Source organism: Zosterops lateralis (assembly GCF_965231275.1).
Source record: "Zosterops lateralis genome assembly, chromosome: 3".
Lineage (NCBI taxonomy): Eukaryota > Metazoa > Chordata > Aves > Passeriformes > Zosteropidae > Zosterops > Zosterops lateralis.
Window position 1 is genome coordinate 101,450,228 of NC_139764.1, and position 25,465 is coordinate 101,475,692.

Sequence of the window (25,465 nt, forward strand, 5' to 3'; positions counted from 1 at the left end):
ACATTAATAAAATATGACAGAAGATTGATGTCTATCACTGCTTGTCATGGTGACACTCAAGGCAAGCACTTGATCAGTAATCATTACCTGTTCACTGCTTTTCAAATAAGTGATGAAACTGTGAGTGAGTGTTTCCAGATGAGCAAGAGATTGTTGCAAATGATTCAGAGTTTCTTCATAAACAGCAGATGTGTTTTCAGCATCTTTCATGTCATTATCTGAAGTTTTTTTTCTTGATTTCTCAGAAAGATGTTTGACTGCCTTAATAGCCTTCTTAGTCACTTCTATCCTGGCTTCAACTGGCAGCTGAAAAAGATTGCTCAATTATTTATTCATTCATTACCTGTACATTACTATTTCTATTACAGCAGTGGCAAGAGGTCAAGTGGTTCCACAACACGGCATGAAACGAAATGAAATATTTAATGGGAAACAACTTTGTTTCTAACTTGTCATTTATTTAAATGATTACTATTCCATTACTTTCTTCTGCTGTCCTTCTTTTTACTGATCTTTTTACTGACTCACGGTCATTTTAAACCATATGAAGTTGTTTTCCTGATAATATTTACTATTTTTGTAGACTGCCACCTTACAATCTTTGATTTCTAATTCCTTATTGAGAGATGCCCGAGAATCACTTTACAAGACTGACTGATAATTCACTTAAGCTTAGTTTTTTCAGGTTTAGACCACTGTTTAAAATATATCTCTAAGACCATAACTATAAACAAAAATCCCAGAAGGATGGAGAATTTTTAAATCACTCTATTTAAAGCCCAAGTTATACAAAATAGTAACTATACAGTACTTTTAAAGACCTATACAACTAGCTGTATCTAGGCATTAAACTGAAACAGTATGACCTTCCTGTTTTGGGAAAAACATAGCTTCAGCTTAAAGTCTAAAACTGTGGAGGCCAGTGCAGCTCTTAAACCAGAACACAGGACGTTCCCTAGATCAGACAAGTCCCTTCAGGTCAGGGTCTCTTAAAGAAATCTCTTCCCAGGGTAGAAACCTACCCCAGTTCTCGTTCCCCAATTGGCCCATTGGCCTCCTGCCTCTTTTCTCCCTTATACGTCCCATCTCTAGAATGTTCTCCCTTCCTTGAGTCCCCATTGGTCCTCGTTTGGTGCAATCCTCCTCCCCTGTTCTCCCATTGGGTCTCCCTGTCCCTCACCCCGCCTCCGCACCACTTTCTCCCTCACCCATTGGACCCTGCTCTCAACTCCACCCCTACTGCCCCACATACAAACCCTGGTCCCTCACATGTGCTCTTTGTCCCTAGAGCGTTTCACGTGCAGTTAGATTAAAGCCTTTCTGTGGAATGCCAAACAAAGACCCTTCCCTTTCCTTTACTGCTGAGCAGACGACAACTGATGGTGTGTATGTGAGTGCATGTGAGTGTTTGTGCCTGTGCTCCCAGGTGATGCCCCAGCCAGGGACGCTTCTTGGAGGTTGCAGCACTCCTCTACCTCCTGCCGCAACAAAAAACCAAGTCTGAAGGATTATTTTAGACATTAATGTACGATTTGTTCATTTATAACTTCAAGTACCGTTTTAACAATGCTTGCAATATACTTCATAATGGATGGGAGTGTCCTCTGCCTGAACTCTAAACCCAAAGCATTAGGTACTTTCACAGTCAGGTGTTTTATTTACTAGAATACTGAACAAAGACAAACACAATTTTAACTTTCAAGTTCAGATACACGAGAAATAGAAAAAAAATGCTTGAACCTGTATGACACAGTGAATAGGAAATAAGATGAATAAAAGAGGACAAATAAACTGCTACAGCATTATTCATACAAAGTCCAAGAGATGTTTATATCATGAATTAAACTAGCTACATGTAAAGCCATAAAAAAGTTTGGTAAGGATTATTTAGCGGAAAGTTTTACAGTTTACATACTCCCCCCACACCTCCCCTGCATAAAAAGCCACAAGCGAAAGATCTAGAATTTCCTCCTGGCTTTTTGTGCTGCTACTGTGAACCACACTAATGGTCTACTGGACATTTTTAAGGATGAAAGCAAAACAAGTGGACATTATTGTTAGAGCTAATAAAGTTGGCCAGTTTTAACACAATACAAGGGGAATTTTACCATGCAGTTTCAAATGCAACTGAGTTCCATTCCCACTCAAAGGAATTGAGTTTGCTACTGCAAACAAGGCCTCAATATCAGGTTTTACTCTAAGCAAGGAAAAATTCATAGTCTCCACATCACATTAAAATCTAACAACCACAGCTGGATTTATATATCCATTCTGTAAACAAGATAAAAGGAGAAAACAGCTACGTATTTCATTTTTTGCTCTTCTAGTGTACATTCTAATGTTCAAAATGCAATTAGGAGAGATGCAAAAGGCAAACAATTTGAGTGATCTAACTTATATCCTAAAGAACAGTGTCAATATAGTGCCAGTTTAGAAGTCATGTTGCCATTAGCACATGCAGAATAAAGCATTCAGAAAAAAAGAAAAAAATGAAGAAAGAAAATACAGGTTTTTCCCAAGCCCATTTTAATTTTGCATTCACATTTGCATAGTGCCAAAATGCAGCACATATAATTTCTCTGGTTATTTTATTCCAAACCATGAATAGCTCTCCTCCGTACTGCTAGTCAGCTTCAGTAATGAGATTTGGTATCAGAGCCAGTGATAAAAATGTAGCTTAGGGGCTAGTTCAAGCTTTGTTTGCATGTGAAGTTTTATATTTGAAAAGCGTCTACAGTTTAAGAAGATTTTTAAATCTATAGGCTATAATGTGTAATAAAAAATCCTAAAAATCTCTTTTCAAACCACAAAACATCACATACTATTTCACCTCAACAGATTTTACTCCTCAGGGTAAAAACTCATAAGCCTATTCTCCTCAGAGTATATAAGTACTTCTTAATAAAGTATAGTATGAGTAACATTTACTTGTGTGTGAAAATGTTGATCCTGTTACTTTTATTGTCAGTGACTAACATTCAAGTGTGAGGTTAAGGAGGCAGCTCCACTCCTTTTAATGGCACAGGAACCTGGGATCCCAGCAACACTGAAACACAGAGTGACTGGAAGGGGCCTCCAAAGGGTATGTGCTTAAACACGGATACCTAGAGCCAGGGGCCAAAGACCATGTTCAGGTGGTTCTTGAATATCTCCAATGTGGGAGGACTCAATAATCCCCTCCTGTGTAACTTGTGCCACTGTTCACTCACCCTCATAATGAAAAATAGGTTTTGATGTTCAGATGGAACAGCTAGGTCCAGTTCCTGTATCTGCTGCCAAATCACAGAATCATAGAATGGTTTGGGTTGGAAGGGACCTTAGAGATCACCTAGTTCCAACCCCCTTGCCTTGGACAAGGACACTATCCAACTAGACCAGATCAGTCAGAGCCCCATCCAACCGGGCCTTGAACACTTAGGGATGGGCATCCACAGCTTTTCTGGGCAATCATTTTTCCTAGCATCTAATCTAAACTGACACTCCAGTTTGAAGCCATTCCCCCTTGTCCTGTCAGTACAGGCTCTTGGTCTGTCTCCATCTTTCTTGTGAGTTCCCTTCCGGTACTGGAAGGCCACAATTAGGTCACCCCAAAGCCTTCTCTTTTCCAGGCTGAATAATGCCAATTTTTTCAGTCTTTCCTCATAGGAGAGGTGTTCCATCCCTCTAATCTTACCCAACTCTTTGTTTGCTACCATTGAGCATGACATTAGATGGCACAGAACACACCTTTGGCCAGCCCTGGTCAGCTGTCCTGGCTGAGTCCTTTAACTATCTTTTGCCTACCTACAGCCTACTCAGGGCTGAGATGTTGAGACAAATTTAAGCCTTGACACCATAAAGCAGTGCTCAGCAAGTCAAAATCCCAGTGTGGTGTCAACACTGCTTCAGTCACAAATCCAAAGCACAGCCCCACTGAGGCTGCTATGATGAAAGTTAACTTCATTCCTATCAGACCCTGTAAAATTCACCTGGAAAAAGTTTAAATGTATGTAAGGAACCACTTAAAGGAAAGCTATTAGCAAACTTTCCTATTACACAACTCTTGAAGCAGATTTAATTAAAATAAGTACATAAATGAAAGGCACAAGAAAGTACCTTGCACTGATACTAGAAAAAGAAATACTGTCAATATCCATGAACAAAACAAGGTCAAGCAAGGCAAACCGACTGAACTGCAGCACAGTGATAAAAAGTGATAAAATGAAGCCAAGTAATTCAAAAGTAACATCTGAATGCAGTCACTATGTAAGAATATTTCTTGTACACCTTCAGGCAATGTCATGCTCTGTCTTTTTCCTTGGTGTTTTATACAGCATTAAGTCAATCAGCCAGACAAAAGACAGTGAACGATATTCTGGGCTTTTTTTTTTTTCTTACACTGAGAGGTTTTTTTTAATACGGTTTTTAAACAGTATTTAGTGTCTTTAAAGTCAAGAAAATGATTCAGGTTAATATCCAGTTGTAACAGGTTCCCATTCCACACCTGTTTGGTATGTGGTGAAAATGTGGACATTTTATTCCTGCTTGAGGAAGCAAAAAGGAAAAGAAAAAGGTCATAGAGTATAACTGACTCAGAGAAAATAAGTCAACCTTTCAACTAAAATCATTAAGTTGCAAGAAAAGTTCTTTTAAATCTTTTAAATCAGAATTTGGGAAAGAACTTCTAAAAGATGAAATGTTAAACAAAAAACATCAGCAGCTGTACTCTGAAAGAATGTGGCTGAATCTATGGAAGGCTGTAAGAGAGTACCCATGTAAGGAAAATTTCAGCTGCTTTTTCTCTACAGAAGACCTGACTGATGCTACCACTGCTTTTTATTCTGCTTTTCCTATCTAAAGCTGTAGCCTTTTCTTCCTAATCGACATATTGTGCCAATCTCCATTTGTAGTGTGTGTTCAATAATGAATACACAGTGATTAAAAAAGATTGTTTTCAGTTGTGTTTTTGTTGTGCTAGGCTTTTTTTCCAGAGTACTGTTAATCAAAAAACCATCAGGGCAATGACCTATGAGCTCTGAAACAGATGGTTCTTTGAAGACATAACCAACTCTCTAGCACAATGAACAAAATGTTGGCAGTGAAGTAATTAAATAAAAAAAAAATCCCAAACTATCTAAAATGCTTCACAAAGATCCCAGAAACAGGAACAAATGGGAAATCGTCATAAGAAATTGATATGATCATTGCTATAATTAAGAAACTATGACATCAGTATTATTTAAAAGCAAACAGAGCTGCTGGAAAAAAAGATGACAGATTCAAAATGCATGCAAAAATATAAGCAGTCATTCCAATGAGTATTTGGAATATCTCCCATTTAGGAAGAAATCTGTTCCATACACGCAAATAGCCTATTCTTAACTTTACAGAGATCAAATGATTTATTATTTAGTCAGAAAGACTTAAATAGTTATACAGAGTTAAAAGCATATCTGAGTAGAAGTGCCACAAGCAGAAATGTTTTCAACTGCTTGCAGCAGCGAGTTTCCGTCATCAGTGGATCAATACTTCTTCAGTTCTTCAATGTGTGAGGTTGGTACTGACAAAGCGTTAAGGTCCTTGCCTGTTTCATTCACCACTAACACAAAAAAATACTGCATCAATCTTTACCTTCTTCAACTACATTAACCATGTTACTTTAGTTCTATGGTTTACTGAAGTCCCACTATCTCTGCCCACACAGTTCCCACCACACAATGTCACCACTTCATGAACCCTTTTAAGGCCTGGGAACTGAATCTCATCTTCCGGGTGGTAACTCATTTCTACTGATTGCAGGAAATATGGGAGAAAACAATCTCTGGCTTCTTGGAGCTAGAAACAGTGTCACATCCGGAACTAGTCAGTATAACAATATTAGTTGCCTTTTCATAAATGCAAGCTCCATTTCTCCAATTTATTATTACTCCATTTCTCTCAATCCCTTTGCCCAGTCAAGCACTGCTCATCCAGTCACTGCTGGCCCAATTCATGAGAAAGCTAAACCAAAGAGTTTGTGGAAGGGAATAAAAGGGCCCTTGTCAAAGCCCATCACATTCCTGTCTTTGTCAGGAAGAACAAGAAGTTATGGAAGTCAGCACTAAACCCTGTGTTTTCATTCCCTTTTGCATAATTACACATTCTCCTTCCAGGTTTTCTGCCATATCCAAGTGGCACACAAGTAAGAAGCAGCTGCTATTGGTTTGCTGGTCCACCACTGCCTCTCCTACTGACATACTGGAACAACAGGAAATATCCTGATGTCTGTTTCCTAAGTTCTCACATGGTGACAACACCAATGCTATCTCAGAAGCTGAACTCATGTAGGTTACACTGCTATGTAACCCTTACCCCTTAGCACTTGAGACTCTTCTTGATTGTTTTTGATCAAAAAGGGGTTTTATAGGGAGATACTGTTCCACAAGAGTAACAGTAGAGTGCATCTCATCATCTCCCTAGAATATTTGCTCTCTCTTTTCCCATCTTCCCCTTGTGACATTTTGAAGGAGTGGGAGAGAGCTGAGAGGGTATGCAACATTTGTTTTTTGGCTTTTTTTGCCAATTCATCTCTCAGCACTCCTAAAACACCCACTTTACTATCTCACTGTAAGCTTCCTCTCAAATTTCCTCTGAGAGAAAACTCAGTTGTCTCAGTGACAGTACAGGTTATTTCATGACAATGACCACAGGTTTTTGCCTTTTGAGTAAGTATCAGCACTTCCCTGAAATACCTAAATGTGCACCTGTTGTGGGAATAGGAAGCTCATATAGTAAAGTATTTGCCACAGAACTAGACTGGGAAGAAAGTGCTGAATTGGAGATTAAAAGAGTGAGCACATGACCAGGGCAGCCTCAAAACACATAAAATTTAAGTTACAGGTGCAAGCCAAAGGGCTGTTTTTATGTATGAAGCATTTTTCAGATGGAAGGTAGAGGAAAGAGACCTCAGAGATAAGTTTCTAGGGTCTACAATGATAGTTTCTCATTGTACATTTCTACTTGAGAAGTGAACAGGATCCTGAGGCAAAACTAGTTGCAAGCTGGTTGAACAGCTGTTTCAATCCCAAACTCAGTGCATGGCACATCAGATGATCTGACCAACTGTTTCAAGCATTTCTTGAGTATCTTTCATGGCCAAAAAGCTAACAAGGTCTTTACTACAAAATTCTGCCTGACCACAAACAACAATTATCTTGCCTTTAGTGCTTCTTTCATGCTATTCCTACTCTCTACTCTAGAGAGAGTAGAGAAAATGTATTAGAATCCTGAACAGAAACAAAGGAAAATAATCAATGTGTTTCAAAATAGACACACAGTGGAGGATATCCACCCTCTCCCTGCATCATTCATCTGGAATAAATAAGAAATAACCTTGAAATGCTCAGGAAACATTAAAAGCAAAAGTATCAAGTAGTTAGTTGCAGTAACCATATGTAATGGCAGTATTTCCTTCTCATTAGGAAAGCCATGCCCTTGTTTCCTCAGTTCAGGGTCATGTCTGGCAATTAAGATCTAAGGATGAGTCTGAATCATTGCTCATAAGCATGAAAAAGTACCTTTATGAGATAAAAGGGATCAAAACACCTAAGCCAAGACAGTAGTTCTGCTAAAAAGGCTTCAGAGGCAGCTGATGGAAAAGGTGATAAAATGTGCTGTTCTACCACAACAGTCAGATCACAGCACAAATTTTGTGCTGACAAAGTTTCTAATTATCCCAGGTAGCAAATTTTTTTCACCAAGTTCTGATATAGATAAAGGTTAGATGGGTTCTAATAAACCTCTACTAATATTGTGGGAACATTAAAACAGTATTCAAAGATGGAACAAACTGAAGTTCACCTCATTAAACATGGTGCATAAATGCCTCAGAAAAATTGTCACAAACCAAAATTAAGAAGATACAAAAAAACCCTGGATACTTTCATTGCCTTTTCATTTCAGATAAAGTTAGTGAAGACATCTCTAGATCTTTTAATAAAGTAAAATCTAAGAAATCTCATTTCTCTTTCGTGTATCACAGTAAAGATATGTAAGAAAGCATATGTAAAACTTTATGCTAGAAATATTCTTTCAAGTAGGTTTCACTACGCAAAAAGGAACTCCACATCTGGTAATATACGTTACACACATAAAAGTGCATTCTTTCAAAGCCAGGCTTTCACCAGATGGAGATTACAACAGTTTATAATTTACACTCTTACAATGCTTAGAAACCACATGCATTGGGCCAGAATACTTTTTTCTGTGGAACATCTTATTCTGAATGCAAAAGCATGGTACTAAGCACAAGCCTGTGGCACAATAAATTTTAGGATGAGCACGAGTAAATAAATACAACCACCCCAGTATCTGGTGCAGTGACAACCCAACAGGGCAGCAGCAATCCAGGAGGTTCCTGGAATGCATTGATGACAACGTCCTTCTCCAAGTCACACAGGAATCAACTAGGAAAGGTGCTATGCTGGAACTTGTTTTCACCAACAAAGAAGGACTGGGGGTGAATGTGACATTTAACAGCCTGGGCTGCAGTAGCCACAAAGATCCTTAGTGCAATGAGGAAGGTGCACAGAAAGTTCACTTCTCTGAACTTCAGGGATTTGCCTGGTAGAGTAGCATGGGATAAAACAAAGAGGGACCCAAAATGGCTGGTTGATACTGAAGGATGATCTCCTCCAAGTGCAGGAGCAGTGTATTGCAACAAAAATCATCAGGCAAAAACACTAGGACGCCTGCAGGGATGCACAAGGAGCTCTTGGAAAATAAAGTACTTTAAACACCAAAAAGAAAGCCTACAGAGGGTGGAAAGCAAGGAGAGGTACCCTGTGAGGCATACAGAGGAATTGTCCCAGCAGCTAGGGATCAGGTTAGGAAAGCTAAAGCATTGTGAGAACTAAATCTTGCCAGGGACGCCAAGGGCTACAAGAAAAGTTCTGTAGGTATACTGGTGATAGAAGAAAGACTAGGGAAAACGTGGGTCTTCTCTGGAAGGAATAAAGAGACATGTTTACCTAAGACATAAGAAAATAGAGTCACTCAATAACAGTTTTGCATCTGTCTTCACCAGCAAGTGTTCCAGCCATGCTACCCAAATTGCAGAAGGCAAATGCACGGACTGGCCGAGTGAAGAACAACCCCCTGCAGAAAAAGATCATGCTCAAAGCCATCTAAGGAACCTGAAGGTGGCACAAGTCCTGAGTCCTTATGAGATACTTGTGTAGGTTCTGAGGGAGTTGGTGCATGAATTTTCTAGGCCACCGTCCACGCATTTGAGACAGCTGTAGCCATCTGGTGAAATACCCACTGACTGGAGAAGGGGAAATAAACCCCTCATTTTTAGAAAAGGAAAAAAAAGGATGACCTATGCAGCTGTAGACTGGTTAGGTTCACCTTGGTGCCTGGCAAGATCATGGTGCAGATCCTCCTGGAAACTATGGTAAGGCACAGAAAATCAGGAGGTGGCTGGTGAAAGCCAACACAGCTTCAGTAAGGGCATACCGTGCCTGACAAATCTGGTGGCGTTCTCTGACAGGGTTACAGAGTTGCTGCATGAGGAAAGAGGAACTGCAAATGGCATCATCTACCTGGACTGGTGAAAAAGCATTTGACACTGTTCTGCATGACGTCAAACTGGAGACATGGATATGACAGATGGACCGCTTGGTGGATAAAGACATGGCTGGACTGGCATTAAGGGCTCAATGTCCAGATGGAGAGCACTGAGAAGTGGCACTCCTCAGGGGTCTGTATTGGGACTGGCACTGTTTAACACCTATGTCCAAGACAGGGACACTGGGACTGACTGAGCACAGAGAAGGCCACAAAGATGCTCAGAGGGATAGAGCACCTCTCCTTTGAGAGGCTGAGAGAGCTTCGTGATATTATATTGAACTCATATGCTATATGCTTCACCTGAGGACTAAAATTCTTAAAAAATATCTGCTTACCTTTGTGACAGCTTTGGAAGAAAAAGTAATTTCATCAACAAAAGTAACAATATCATCTGGATCAAGTCTATCAAAGTATTTTGAACACATATCATATGCGTGTTGCCACTCATCCATGGTTTCTGGTATTTTTTTAACGAGATGGTGATCACCATTCCAAAAAAGTTTTTGTAACCACACAGCATAAACAGAACTCGGTGACAGCATGCTGCCATCCTTTTTAGGAATTTTGGGAGCCAGTTTGGAAATAGATAAGGTGTTTTGACTTGTAAGGATGGGTTCCAGTGTTTCCAGAGGGTTTTCATTTTCATCTGTTAGTTTTTTGTAATTAAGACCTAGTGACAGAAGGAGAAAGAGGTAGAAGTTATTCATAATTAAATCTGCTCACACTTCACAATTCCATGTAAAACAATGAATACACTAGCACCTGCAGAACTAAAAAGACTCTAGCCCATCCCTTTTTACAAATATATATACTGACAGACTTCGAGTTTATGATGTCCTGGGGCATGTGAAATTTCTCAATCCATGGAATGTATTTTAACATTATATATATTGATCCAACAAGGGGAATGATTTCAAATGGAAAGAGGGTAGATTTAGATTAGATATGTGGAAGAAATCTTCACTGTGTTCACTGGAACAGGCTGCCCAGGGATGATCCATCCCTGGAAGTGTTCAAGGCCAGGGTTGGGTGGGGCTCTGAGCAACCTGGTCTAGTGGAAGGTGTCCCTGCCCAGGGCAGGGATTTGGAACTGGTTGATCTCTAAGGTCCCTCTAATCTCAATCATTCTGTTATTCTATGACACAATCTGAAAAAAGCAGATTCTCAAAGAAGCAGGAACGTATATATAATATATAGAATCATGCTAGAACTTAAACGTAAACCCTAGAAAATCTCATGCAAGTCAAGGCATAAATCTTCACTAATTTAAAACATGTATTCTGATCATGTAACAACTGGTACTTACCACTTTGCAAAAATTGCAAGGCACGAACTACAAGTAAACTAAGTAAGGTCAGCTACAGATAGGACATGCAGATCCATTTACATCAATATTTATATAATCATGAGTCATGTTACTACGCTGCTTCCTAGAGGAAGAACATCCTTGCAAATTAATTTACCAACAACAGAAGTATTTCTAGCAAGGATATTATTTTATTTTATTTGCATACAATTTCTAAGATAACTGACTTCTATTGCCATGTTTTTTATTCATATGCTTTGGGCCTGCAACCTCTTTAAACACTTAGCTGTTATTCCTTGCCTCCTATCTCTAAACTGTGCTGAACACTGAGAATTTTTATTAGGGGTATAATAGAAAGATTTAATTTTTTACCACACAAACAGGCTAATTTATGTCTGACATGTGGTCCCAGGATGTCATGTTTTTGTTTTTGGGTTTTTTTTTAATAGCTTTGAAAGTAAACAATAATTTCTTGGCAGAATTTTCTTTGGCAAGCATCACAGAACTGAGTGTGGAGTAACATCAACAAGAACTGAAGGTTATCCCTCCTCTCTAAAAGAATTATTGACTCTTTTCTTCCTGCAATACACGAATTCATATGTACTATCTCTTCAAACTCTGAAGCACAGTTAGTGTCCGATACACATTAGGTGCCAACATTGATCAATTAATTCATCCTCACAGGAGGTTATGCCATATACAGTGTGTATTTTTCATTCTGAAACTGGATTTGGAGTTTCACAACTAAAATTCAAGATAGCACCCAACTAACAAGCAAATTTAAAGCAGTATACAAAATTTCAGAGTCCTTAGCAGCAGTGTGCTTTACAGTGATTTTCTGAAAATATAGGGCTACAATCAATGCTATAATTCTGGGAAAGCAAAAGGTAACATCAAGGGTAAAACATAATGAAAAATTATCTTCTTTCAGAAAAACAAAATGCATAAAGTCTCTAATATATTCTGTAATTAAGACTCTTGAAAGGTAAACTTTCTTAAGTCCTTTCAGAATATTTATGTTAAACTTGTAGCATTAAAAATTATACTCTAGGAACTTGATATTTTTCATTTAAAATTTCACTATGAAATATCACCAATAACTTTAACTTGCATCAGTAACAGAAACCTGTTCTTAACTATTTTTTTTTGCTGTGATCAAAAAAATTTCCAGTAAAACAAACAGAAGGAACTTATGGCTATATTAATTGTATTCATCCCCTTTGCTCACAGAAAAAAGCAATTACCTGGAAAAGATGAACTAGCCAAGCATAATCATGCCAATACTTACATAACAAAATAATACATACAATTATGAAAAAAAACCCACAGTTACTCTCCTACCTGGTGCAACTGCTTTGAATTTTTTCAGGAGTCGGATGTGAGTTTCTGGTTTAAGAGTGTGATTCACCACTTCTGAGCAGCCACAGTTTTCCAGGAGTGTAAAATAGTAAAGCAAGCGCTGGTGATCTTGGCCTTCAATACTTGGGTAAACATATTTAGCCATGTGTTCATGAAAGGTTTCAGGACTGGTTTTCAAAGTCTCAAACAGACCAAGACTTTGTGCTCTTTCTTCTATTTCCAGTGTCGATAACCTGTGTTTAGAAGGAACTTCTGCTTAAAGGCCTGGATGGATGTGCCATGAAAGACTCCTACAATAGCTGTTCACCTGGGAGACAGGACAATCCTTTCCTCTCTTTAGGGTCTCACTCACAAACATTTAGATAATTGTACACTCTATAAATAAAAGCTAAGCAACTCTTGTATTTCCCGATCCTGTTAACCCGTTAGTTTCGACATGCAGATTAAGGGTTATGAATAATGAAGTGGAATTCAAAGCAGGATTTCACACCTGTGACTACAGCTATGTGTAAAAGGAAAAATACATCCAAGATATGCGTAAAGGAAGACTTTATTATACAAACCAACCAACCACTTGTGGCTGAATGGTGCTCGAAGATCCTATTGCCCAGTTAGAAGCTTTCCCAATCCATTCTATTTTCTGTAGTCGATGAGTACCTGCGCACACCTTGAGAGATATTATCACTGAAAATTGGCTCTTGCCCAAAAATGAATCTATTTGGCACTGTGATTCATGCTTAGGACAGTTTACCAAGACTTTGACAGTTTAACAAGTTCCTTCTCAAACTGTCATCCACAAAAGCTTATGAAAATATCAGTAGGCCTTGGGGGTTGCCTTCAGTCAGTCTCACTGCTTCAGGAAATTCTTTCCGGAATCTTTTGAAAAGAATGCATTAGCTCTTCCATAGCATGAATTCAGATACCTCCAGCTGACTACATAAAAGATAATCCCTCCTTTTTCCCTCATCTGGGAGAAAAACGGGTGCACATCATCATAAGTTTGTATCTTTCTCAATCATAAAGTTTTACCTGAATCTGAGGAAAGAAGTAACTGAAAGATGATTCCTACCTCAACTCCCCCCAGAGTCCAATCATATGGCACATTAGATAGTACATTTCATTTGGAAATCTGATGCCTTTTAATACCATTTGATTTTCCTCTACCTTTAAAACTGATTAAATTAGAATTTCATCATTTCCCTCCCCAAATATACATGCTGTAAGTTAGTGTTTCTCTTTAATATCCAAGTAAAATGTCTCAGTTTCATTCTTAAAGATGATTTTGTTACAGCAAATACCACAAACAACCTTCTCAGTTCAAAATTAACTGATTTCTTAGGAAGGGTAAGATATTTTTTTAGTTATTTTTACATCTACAACCTACCCCAAGATTGTTGCAAGACTGCAAGCATTCTTTTAATTCTATAGATTCTTCTTATTTGTTAATTTTTCTACAATATTAATGAAAACAACTATCATATTAATAGAAATAAAGTACCATTCACTCTTCATATCGGGGAAAGCAGACACTTGGACCTGATGTATTTTAGGACTATGATATGACTACTTTTTTGCATTCATACTCAAAGTTCAAACTAAAAACTAGTTGAGCATTAAATTATATGAACAGGATTGGCAGATGTTTGCAGTGTGTTTTCAGGGCAGGGCTGATTGTGGGTAGGAAGAGTTTATGGTGTTGTTCAGTAAGATTCTGGAACAAGAGGTTCTGTGATAGGCAAAATTTTGCATTGCTGAAATCATAAATTGCATTTTATAGCGTTTTGATAATCAAACGTGATCAGATTCCTCAAAAGAAGTAAAATTCCCACTTAATTTTTATAAAATGTGATTCTGAACAATATTCAGACTCATAGTCCACAAAAAAGCCATGATTCTTTGTCATCAAGTAATCAAAGAAATAGTTAATACAAACTATGTTAATACAACCTATGAAACTCTTCTGAGCTTCTCCCTGTGTGAAGTGGCTTATAGAAATGCTGCATATTTGGTTAAAGAGATTAAGTCAGAATAAACTTCATTTCAGTTCAGAATGAATGCATAATGAAACATGTATTATTAATGCCATAATCCCAAGACTCAAATATATTGTAATGGTCATTTGCTGTCAATCAATTTTAAAATGAGATTATGATACAACAAAAACATGCTCAGCAGCACATTATGCTATTATACATCAACTTTTAAGACTTTCTTTGAATTTCACTAGGGAAAATATGGTTGGTTACTCTGTGCTACTGTGATTTCAGAATTTTATTAATACTAAACTCAAGGAGGACAAGAACAAAGAAAACTATAGAAAACTGTTGCAAAACACCTTAGGTAATATTCCAGTCCCAGAGAAGGCAGATGGCTCTTTCACATTCACCCTAGTGTTGCCATGTTTATATCCTGTCTGTTTTTGTTTAAAGCAGTAAATAATTTATCAGCATCAAAATTTAGAGGGTATGACTTCTGTTTTCTGGAGGAAGTGAAGAAAATCTCAGTACATTATTTCATCTTCTCCAGACGATTCAACAGGCTTTGTTTTTTATCCTTCAAGTTTTTAAAATGTTTCAATGCCTTTAATAGTTAATATTAAGAGAGGTACGAACACTGCTGCAAGCTAAAGGTGCTTTAAGAATTTAACATTGAAATAAACCAAATTAATAAGATCATGTCTCAGAACAGGAGATAAGAGCTGCTGCATTACACCATGAGTTCTACATCACTGTCATCTGCACATGCTATTCAGGCAAGTAGCTTGGTCTTCCATCAAATGGGTTTATTCCTCTTTCAGTAGGAAAAAAAAATGCCTGACATGATGTGAGTGGTTAAAATAAATAAATTAATTAAAAAATAAAGGCCCTGAAGGCACTTTGGATTGGAGACTACAAGCACCCCTCCCCTTATGCTACACCAGTGCCAGGTTTGGTCTGCCATAATCTTGTAGTCTAGAACAGTTTCAAGTAAAACTTTGTTAAAAGAAAAAGCATGCTTCTATCAAAAAACAAAACTGAGATGATCAGATGCACAATGTGAATAGGGAGCTCCAATATATTTATTTCCTCTATTATGCAGAATAGAGGTCAATAAAGAGCAAAATGCTAAAATATAGAGAAACTAGCAAGTTTCAGGACCTATTACAGGGACTGTAAGAGTAACTACAGGATAAGTTGCGACTGGAAGAGGGAACTAAACGTTTAAAGTTGTGGAAACCTGGACACTGGAAAAAAAAGTCCTGGAATACTCTGAAGAACAGTAAGACACATATGAACTTTTTAACCTTGCCTGCAACACCAGTTTTCACAGCTGGTTGCAAAAGCATTACGCGGAAAAGACAAAAATTCCCATACTATCCCAATATAAGACAAATGAACATGCATCCCAAACTCCACCCTCAATATTAATTGAATTCTCTCATACATTAGTATTTATTTCTGTGTAATAGAATTGTATGTGCATTTGCAGAGAAGACAACTCACCCACTGTCAGTGAATAAAAATTCCAGATGGGTCATGTAAACTTCCCAAAGTGGAACGTTGTATCTCTGAGCCAGAGAAACAGCAATTTTATAGACATTTTCTTCAAGTGTCCTGGTAGAGGAAAGACATGAGAGAAAACAAGGAAAAGTTATGTAAGCCCTAAGAGACATAACATGAAAATAAATCCTTAAGTTAGAAAACTCTATTTCTTTTAATTATTTTTTTTTTCATAAAACAAGAACATAGAAAAAAAATTTAAATAAAAATACATTAAGTGTGTATTCCTGCATTTACTTATACTTGGTGCTCCATTTGGGAAAAAATAATAGAACAACAACAACAAAAAAACCTACAGAGATATTTCAAAGACAGGAACCTACTCCACAAACACTGGTTCTCAATGGCAACTTCTACTCAACCCTGTGCTATAATAAAAATCTCAGTTTTCATTTCATTTCAATTACAAAGTGATGAAGGATGTAACTTGTCACAGTTAGTATTTCTTTCATTTAGTTGCAACACCTACAGGTTTTTTTACAACCAGTATATAAATCCTCAAAGCTCTTCCTAGAAATTCACAGACAGAAACACTCCTAGTATTTGTAGACTAAAAGGTGTGAAGATGTCCAGCTTACTCAGTCCTAAAATATTAAAATTTTCTATTAGTGCATAATCCCATTGACCAAACAACAGATGGAGAATATGGTAAGATATGAAAGCCTAAATTTAACTTCATACTAATCTTTACTATTCCAGTATAGTATGGTTCAAATAGAGACAAATGATTCTTGGTTTTAGGCTGGCATAGAACCAATATTATTAAGGCTAATCCTGTGGGGTTTGGGTTTTGGTTTCAGTTTGGTTGGGTAGAGTCTTTTTAGGATAATACCAAGAAAAACACAATCTGTGTGTAATTACAACCTAATAGGCCTGTCATGAACAACTTTTTAAAAATGTATTTAATGTTAATACTTGAGGTGGCTCTGCTTGAGCAGGGAGGTTGGGCAAGATGATCTCCAGAGGCCCCTTGCAAGCTCAGCCATTCTGTGATTCAGTGACAGAGAACAATGGTATGAATGCTTTAGTTGCCAAATAATCCAGTCAATCATACACATCAGGAGTGGCTCCTGGAACTTTATAAGCTATATCACAATCCTCCCTTCCTGTCTAAGAGTGGCATGCAGCAGCAGCCTAAGGGAATGGTGGTTTAAGGAAATGACACCATGTAAATGAAGAACAGTACAAGCCATTTATTCATTGTCAAGATAACAAAAACAAGCACCTGTTGCACAATGAAAAGCTGAAAAAATGTCTACTGCCATGCAAGAAGAATCTTTTAACTTTCTTTTACACAGCCCCGTTCATGCCCAGCCCTGACTGCCTATCAGTGTGAGCCCAAGGACTGCCAGAGGAACTGAAGGCTCCAGCACAGGCACACTTTGGATGTATTTTGGTGTTATTTCACCAAGACTGGTGCAAACCCAATAAACAACAGCCTCCAAAGACATACACCAAATACAGAAGGTAAGAACAGACAACTACTGGTTAGGTAGTTTGAGCAAATTGCTCCTTCTAGTACAAAGCTGTTTGTAAATAAGATGCAATCTTTTCCAGGTGTTGCTCCTTCAAACAGCACTTCATAAAAGATTAAAAAACATGAGGCACTTAAAAATGAGAACAAATATGCTACGGAATTACACTGAATTTGTGCATCTTTTCCATTAGAAAATGCAGATTAAGATTCCACTGAGAAGATTAAAGCAAGGAAGCTCAAGCTGAACAAGTAATTAATTGGATCTTTGCAACTGCCCAATATGGGAGTGCCTCTCTCATTCACATATTAACAAGCCTTACTTCTAATCTTTACATATTGTGCTTTTACCTCTACTTACTGTAAGGAACTGTCTCTTCATATTTACTTTATTTTACAACAGAAATATCTATGAACTCTTAGGTGACAATGTAAGTAACCCTGCTGTAATCAAAGTAAGTATCTGTAATAACCGAAGACTACTTGTATTTAATTTGCTGTAGGCAATCATCAAGATGTAACCTGGTGACACACTAGACATATGTGCTTATTTACAACATATACAAAGCCGGTAATTGCAGTGGAAACATTTAAAAAAGTATTTTAATGAATGCAGTGACAAAACCTGTGCAGGTACAGATTTCACAGATGTAAAGCATCAGCTTAGTGTTCAAAACCTGACCTTATACAACTACTCTTACTCAGGATATCAATTCTGTTTAGTAGCCAATTTCTATTGGAACTGTAGCTATGAATAGCTACACATGTGGAACACAAAATATTTAAATATGCTCTTCAAAAGCTTTATGCAGGCATCAGTTGAAAACCTGAGACTGTATTTAAAGCTTCTTATTGCAGAGAACTCTTCCTCTGACAGTCTGTCAACTATTCAGCTGTGACTGTCCCTAAACCATATGTCACATTCATGACTTGTTCACAGCTTGAAGTACCTGCATGCAGATATTAATTAAAGGTATTTTTAAAATAAAAAGTACCATCCTATATCTTCCAATTTTTTCTATTCTGGATTTCTGAAAGGTGAGAAAGAAGCATGCTAAATACCAGAACACATGTGGTTAAGTACTTCCAAATTACTACAGAGAAAAAATACCGTGATATACAGCAGTTCTAACTAAATTATTAAGAATAAAATACAGTTTAACAACTTTTTTATTTTTAACTGTAGTTCATTCCAAACTTTGATTCATGGGCATACCCTAATAGATTGCTAGGGCAGATTTACAGGAGATAAAAGAAGAGACCAAAACTTCACCTATGGTCTGCCTTCATTAATCCCTGATTAACTTTAATATTAGCAGTTAGTAAATGAAGAGTTATAGATTCAATTATAGATCCATTTATTTGAACAACATTTCATTTAAGTAGAGCCGTTACATAGAAAAAGTTCCAATTGTAGCAGCATTACAGTGTACATCTCTAAAGCAAGTAAATTATCTCTCTAAAGGTCAGCACTACTTTCAATTTACTTTCCTAATTTCAATCTTAAAGCTATTCCATTCTAAAATACAGAAAACAAACTTAATGCACATTACTTACTCTGTCAATCCTAGTATTGTTTCTCTCTTGTACTGTGCATCTGCTGTAAATCTCTGCACATCCACTCCTTTGCCAAGTCCCTGCAGAGTCTGAGCCTGAGTGAAGTCCAGCAGTCGTTCATTGTAGTAATGCAGCTGATTTATTAAAGTGCTGATTTCTTCAGGCCAGTCTGCATGGGCATACTGAGTAACATGCTTTGTGACCACTTGAATCAACTCTTTTGGATCAGCCTGCAAAAATAATTGACAACAAACTAAAAAGATTCCCTGTTAATTTTGAACAAAAAAATATCAATATATAATTGATCCCTATGTTCAGAACAAGGAGATTTGTTTCCATTTCTGAGAATTTTTAAGTAAACAGAATTTAAAAATTTCTGTAAGGCCCATTTGCTCTGATACTATAATTTATCCTTTTGGAATGTTTTAGACTACTCCATATGATACAAATATTAAAAAACACAAACAAACATCACCAAACTAATAGTAACAAATGCTTCAGTATGACTGAATTTATTTGTTTTTAAATTCCTCACTTTTATTTATATTGAACTAGGCAACAGATTGGTCAAATACTGAAGTAAAAGAAAAGATACTGAATTTCTGATACATATCTCTTGCACAGAATTGAAGAAAGGAATAGCTTTTAAGTGTTGAGCACTAATAGTGTTGATACTATCAAAGAAGTATTAGAGGATCCACAAAATACTTGAGGCATTGCCTACACCCTAAATCTTCAAAGAATTAAATACCAATCATCCATGGACTATGGCAACCTCAGTTTTCAAAATACCTTAATCACAAATAAAACTTACTTTTCTGTGCTAGAAATTACACACAAATGCATCTCTTATAAACCACTAACTTCTGTAGTCAAAAACCCTCGTAGCAAAGCAACAATTAAGAATACAAAGCATGAAAAATGAATGCAGGTACCGTGCAGTGTTCCAAATAATCTCAAGATCTGTACAGTGTTCATGTCTAGGCACTTCCACACTTCAACACTTGGCTTACTTGATACCTTGATTTCTCTCTTTCATGAAAAATGAGGGCACCAGCAGCTCAATGCCAAAAAGATGCACTGTGACTTCTCTGTGGCATCCACTGAGGAGGGAGTACCTCCACAAGAGTCATCAAAAAATACCTTGGGATGCCAGTGTAGTTAAAATACTTCCAAAGAGAAACAGCTGATGCAACTGCTGTGATCTCAAAAATGTTGAGTATACCAGAGCAATATACTTTGGTTTTTTACTACAGATTTATACTGCTGCATTAGAAGATAAACTTGTGACCATTACTAGAGTGTACAGCTGGGTAAAACATGCACCAAAAGTTTAGACCTTGAGGCATGCTTTATTTTTTCTGTGACTTGCTGGTCATTCTAAATTGATTTTTTTTCAAGTCTTAATGAACAGGCTGCTCACTGAGTCACATAAAATGCTACAGGGCATCCTTTTTCCTCTCACTATACACTTCTGAAGCCCTCCAAACATTGCAAACTCATTGGTTTTATAAACAACAGCAGTACTTCTTTCAAGGCTGCTTAGGAGGTTGGTACTATAATAATAAAACCTCAGAAAAACAGACAGGCAAGCAGAGAAGTGCTCTACAACACAATTATATCAGTTGGAAACCCATCCACAACTTATTATGTACCCTGGTATCTCATTCTATGTGATACACTAGAAAACAGCACGGAGACAGGGAAAGTCAGAGCAAGACAAGGAAACATGTTTAACATAACTGCCTAAAACCTCCAGTCCACTGAGAAAGGCAGGTTCCTCTGACAGCCTATGGGAGTAAATTTGCTCTCTTTTGTTAGATTTCCCCTCTCTCCATTACAGCCCCATTTGTTATATTTCTGTAAAAGCACCTGTGTGTAATCTTCCATGCTGTTTATGGTCCCAAGGACCTTATTTGGAAATAATGTCTTGAGGTCTATTGGACTTATTATTGTCAAATTTAGAGTAAAAAGATCATACACTATGTGAATAGCCATATATATATATATGTGTGGCCGTATATATATCCACACATATATACAGCAAAATAAAGTGCAAAATCTTCCATCCAGAAGATAAAAATTATACATTTAAATTAAGAAAACACAACTGAAGTCTTTTTACTGCGAGCAGTTGCCAAAGATTGTCTTATTTTCTTCACCACGAGAAATCTTTCAATCAAGTGTTATCCTCTTATCTCTTAAAAAAAACCTATGGCCCAAATTATCACAGCATATAAATCCAAAATTAGCTTAGAGAAATCCCACAGTCTTCTGTTTGGTATCAAGATGCATGGAACTTGTATTTCATAATTTTAAGTATTCATTTTTAAACATCTTCATCTTTTTAGTAACACATATCTTTTAGAAGACAAGCAAAACTATTTCTACATCCATTAGATACCTAATTCAATTAGACATGATGCTTGTTCTAAAGAACAGTAAGAGAGTAAACTCATTTCAGCTGTATCACCAGTTTTCAAAAAATGCTTTAACAGATTTTAATTGAAAAAACCATAACTAGCTAGTAACAGTACCTGGCCATGAAGAAAATCAGCAAAATCAGTCAAGTCTGAATCTGACTACAGCATTCACAGAGTTTATAAATTCTTGGACTTTCTTCAAATTGAAACAGACAGCAATTTGTGTAAATACAAATTAATTTGGACAAGACCCATAAGATGCCATATTCAACTTGTTTCCTTTCTAACATCACCTGTCAAAAACCACATCAACTACTCGCAAACAGCTACTACACAATTCTCTCTGTTGATTTTTCAGAGTCCTTTGGTCAGTTAGAAATTGTGTTTAAGTGTCCAACTCCCCAGTTTGCCATAAAATCTCCTCCAGTACTTCTACACTGACATTTAAAAAAAGCTTTCTCTCCTGTGATCATGCAGGAAGGGCATTTTTCATGCATACATTGTAAACATAGGGTAAGTTTCCAGAAAAGCCACAAGGGCTGACCCAAATGTATTATACCCTTAACTCAGAAACCACCCTGGCATTGCCAGGGGAAATCCTCACAAACCCCCTGCCAATAGATTCTACTCATCTCTTGAGCTAACACTATATTTGTGCTGACAGAGGCCTTACTTAGGAATTAAGGAAAAAAAAAACAAACAACAAAATGGAGAGAAAAGAAATCACTTTAGCATAAAGCTAATTTAATTTCATTCTCTTAGATGTGATTTACTCAGCACAGGTCAGGTTTCTATCCCTATTGCCCCACTGGTCATTACCAATAAGCCTCAGAAGGGATTCCGGGTCCACCTGAGTAAATGTTTTAAAGCAGTTCTTTTTTGACCACCCTCTGCAAGTGACTTCAATGAAGCCTCTTAATATGTGTACCACTGTGATAGTATAAAAACAGCACTGGTTTTAAAAGGAAATATGACATTTTGATCCTGGAATGTCTTCATTCTTATGCACGAATTAATCTTCAATTCCTGGGGCTTTTTTCCTGGCAAGTTGGTATGTCTTTTTTCCTCTTCCAATCTACTTAATTCCATCACACACATCAGAAACAAATAAACAAAACAAAAAAAATGAGCTGTTATGGTGTTCCTCTCCTGCTCCAGAAGTGGCAATAATTTTACAACTACAGTAATACTAATAAAAAAAGAAGAATAAAATAACAAAGTATAAAATAAAAGGCTCTACTGTGAACACTTTATCACTGTTGTAATATTAGATCCATGTAAGGCTATTTGGCTTGCTTACTTCTTTTAAGACCAAGAATCCATCCAATTGTTCTTGAAGAATACATTATTCTTTTGATTCTGTTTTAAATGTAAATTATCTACAGACTGCAATACAGAAATGATCAGAAAAACTGCTTAGATTAGCAGAGGCCAATCTGCTTATCATCACCTCAAAGACAAAACTGACACTGTGCACCTTTCTGGACTGAGGTAGCAAAGTGGTTCCATCACTTTTTGAACTGTAACCTTTTGGCAATGGTCAGAAGCCACCACTGTGGTCAGCCACAGAAATCCCAAGGGGAAGGCATAGGACACGTTCCTTGTGCCCAGATGCCTGTAACATCAGGTTTGTTTTACACCATTTTAAGCAATTGCAATAAAGAAATGATGCTCCAGAGGGAGTCCCATACACCAAGCAAAATCCTCATGGTTGCAAAACAAGGAGATGACAGCACATGAGCACAGGTGACCAGGGAGCAGGGTGTAACATTCCTGCTGCAGACACAGTTGTACTTCATCCATTTCCCTGCCTCTGCAGTTGCTGCCCATCACCAGTGCAGCTGGGAACCAAATTACACCTCTAGAACACATTTACATTTCAGAAAGAAGAGGAGAGCTCTCCCTAATCCTTGCAGCAATTGCCACAGTCCCTGCTGCATGAGATTCAATGTGCTACAAATTTGATGGAGGGGAAGGCAAGAAAAAAAGAATTGAAGTGAAGCACATAAGATAATAATTTTCTTCACATATTGAAGCAGGAAGAAAGATTTACAGGAACAACATAGTTCACTCAAGAAGTAAAACCCTGAACACACCTCTTCACTCAAGAAATATACTCCATGTTTCTACAGGACAGCTTTTCATTAATTAAATTAATGACACTTGTCTTCAACTTGGAGTTTTGTCATGCTGTGAATCAAGAGTACTTTAACTTAGATACAGCACCACATGAATTTGGGGTGGCCAACCTTCCATATCACAGCCTGTCTCACATCTGGTCTGCCCAAAGCAAAAGATAAAATGTAAGGCTCAAATGGAAGACCAGAACATCTCACAAATAAACCTTTACTATCACATCACTCAACTGCGAGGACACCTCAACATTATTGCCCTTCCACTGCTGCAGCTACATGTGTTGTGTGGCAACAGTTTTGTTCAGGATCAGCTTTCACAACCATTTTTTAAATGGATACAGGAAGCAGCAGATGTCATCACTCACCAGTGAAACTACACCAAGTTTCACTGAATACCTACCAGAATACTTTCTGTAAGCTACAAGATGCATCAGGATCAAGCTGTACAAACTTACTTTAAAAATGAAGTAGAGAATTTATTGCTCATGTCATCTGTATTATTAAACCTATAAGTCAGATATTAAAACATTCAGATATTAAAACAATATTCTGTTTCAGATTCAAAATTTTAAATCATCTATCAGAAGATCTGGTAACATACTCTAATATCTCAGCTATATTTAAGTTTAATGGTTTTAAAGCCTGTCCATACTCTTAAGGAAATGCTTCTGACCACAGTATGGTACATGGTACTGCCAACAAGATATATCCTACTGTAATAAAAGATTTATATCTGGATCATGTAGATCTAGGAATGCACCTGTGGACTTAAAATTCCCTAGCCTCCCTTCCTACCTTTACATAAATTTCATGCAGATGTCTCTTTTTTTTCCAAGGACTGAATGTTTAAAAGTTTCATTCCAGATGTATGACTGCATCAACAAAACCCACTCCTGGATCACAACACTGCTGTAGGAATAAAAAGAAAAAACTCAAGAGGCTGTTGTTCAGTAATAAAACAAAAGTAACTGGAAATGTTTTCCAGGCAGTTGTTTTTGTAGTTATGTTAAGTGACTTGTGCTTGAAGAGTTGAACAAATTGCTCTAATGCTCTGTTTTCACGGAATCGCAGAATGGTTTGGGTTGGAAGGGACCTTAGAGATCATCTTGTTCCGAGCCCCCCACCATGGGCAGGGACAGCTTCCACTAGACCAGGTTGCTCAGAGCCCCATCCAAACTGGCCTTGAAAACTTGCAGGGATAGGGCATCTACAGCTTTTCTAGGCAACCTGTTCTAGTGCCTCATCATCCTCACACTGAAGAATTTCTCCCTCATACCTAATCTAAACCTACCCTCTTTCAGTTTAAACCCAATCTAAACCTGTCCTCTTTCAGTTCAAAGTCATTCTCCCTTGTCCAGTCACTACATGCCCTTGTAAAAAGTCCCTCTCCAGATTTCTTGTAGACCCTTCAGGTACTGGAAGGTGCTATGAGGTCTCTCCAGATCCTTCTCTTCTCCAGGCTGAACAACCTCAATCCTCTCAGACTTTGCTTGTAAGAGAGGTGCTCCAGCCCTCTGAGAATCTCTGTGGCCTCCTCTGGACCTGTTCCAACAGGTCCATGTCCATTTTGAGGTTGTGGGCCCCAGGGCTGGACACAACATTGTGGGTAGGGTCCCACAAGAATGAAGGGGCAGAATCACCTCCTTGCCCTGCTGCCCACACTGCTTTTGATGCAGCCCAGGAAACAATTGGCTTTCTCAGCTGCAAGTGCATGTCACTGGTCCATGCTGAGTTTCTCCTCAGAGAAGTGTGGGGGTGCTGGAATAGTATCATAAGTTTCTTAGTTGTAGGTTTGATGTGATTTGGACTTTAACCCTAGCCAGGTAAAGTTTCTGTCTTGGAATGTGCTTATCAGAGGTTGATAAGAGTTGCCAAGACAACTCTAATCCTCTGCCCTGGGTTTCGATCGTCCTATTGTGTTTTCCCCCATCCCATTGTACTTCTCCCCCACATGTCCACCATCCCCCAGACCCCAGACTTTCAGGAGAGGTGTCTGACAGGGATTGGTGAGTCTCCCAGGGCCACATCCCAAATCCACCTGATTTGTTAATGTTGTGTATTGCATTTTGACCTTACCCACCTGG

General features: G+C 37.8%; 1 protein-coding gene across 2 annotated transcripts in view; it reads right to left on the reverse strand.

The window, feature by feature from the left end:
• NBAS (NBAS subunit of NRZ tethering complex) overlaps positions 1-25,465 on the reverse strand; it is a gene marked incomplete at its 5' end in the record, with an annotated part of 161,341 nt that overhangs the window by 45,870 nt on the left and 90,006 nt on the right. For both annotated transcript variants that reach the window (XM_083856295.1, XM_083856296.1), the window contains 5 exons: positions 88-306; positions 9,924-10,258; positions 12,236-12,486; positions 15,736-15,846; positions 18,824-19,053. In XM_083856295.1, coding sequence (XP_083712421.1) covers positions 88-306; positions 9,924-10,258; positions 12,236-12,486; positions 15,736-15,846; positions 18,824-19,053 — 1,146 coding nt within the window. The remainder of the gene's footprint in view (positions 1-87; positions 307-9,923; positions 10,259-12,235; positions 12,487-15,735; positions 15,847-18,823; positions 19,054-25,465) is intronic.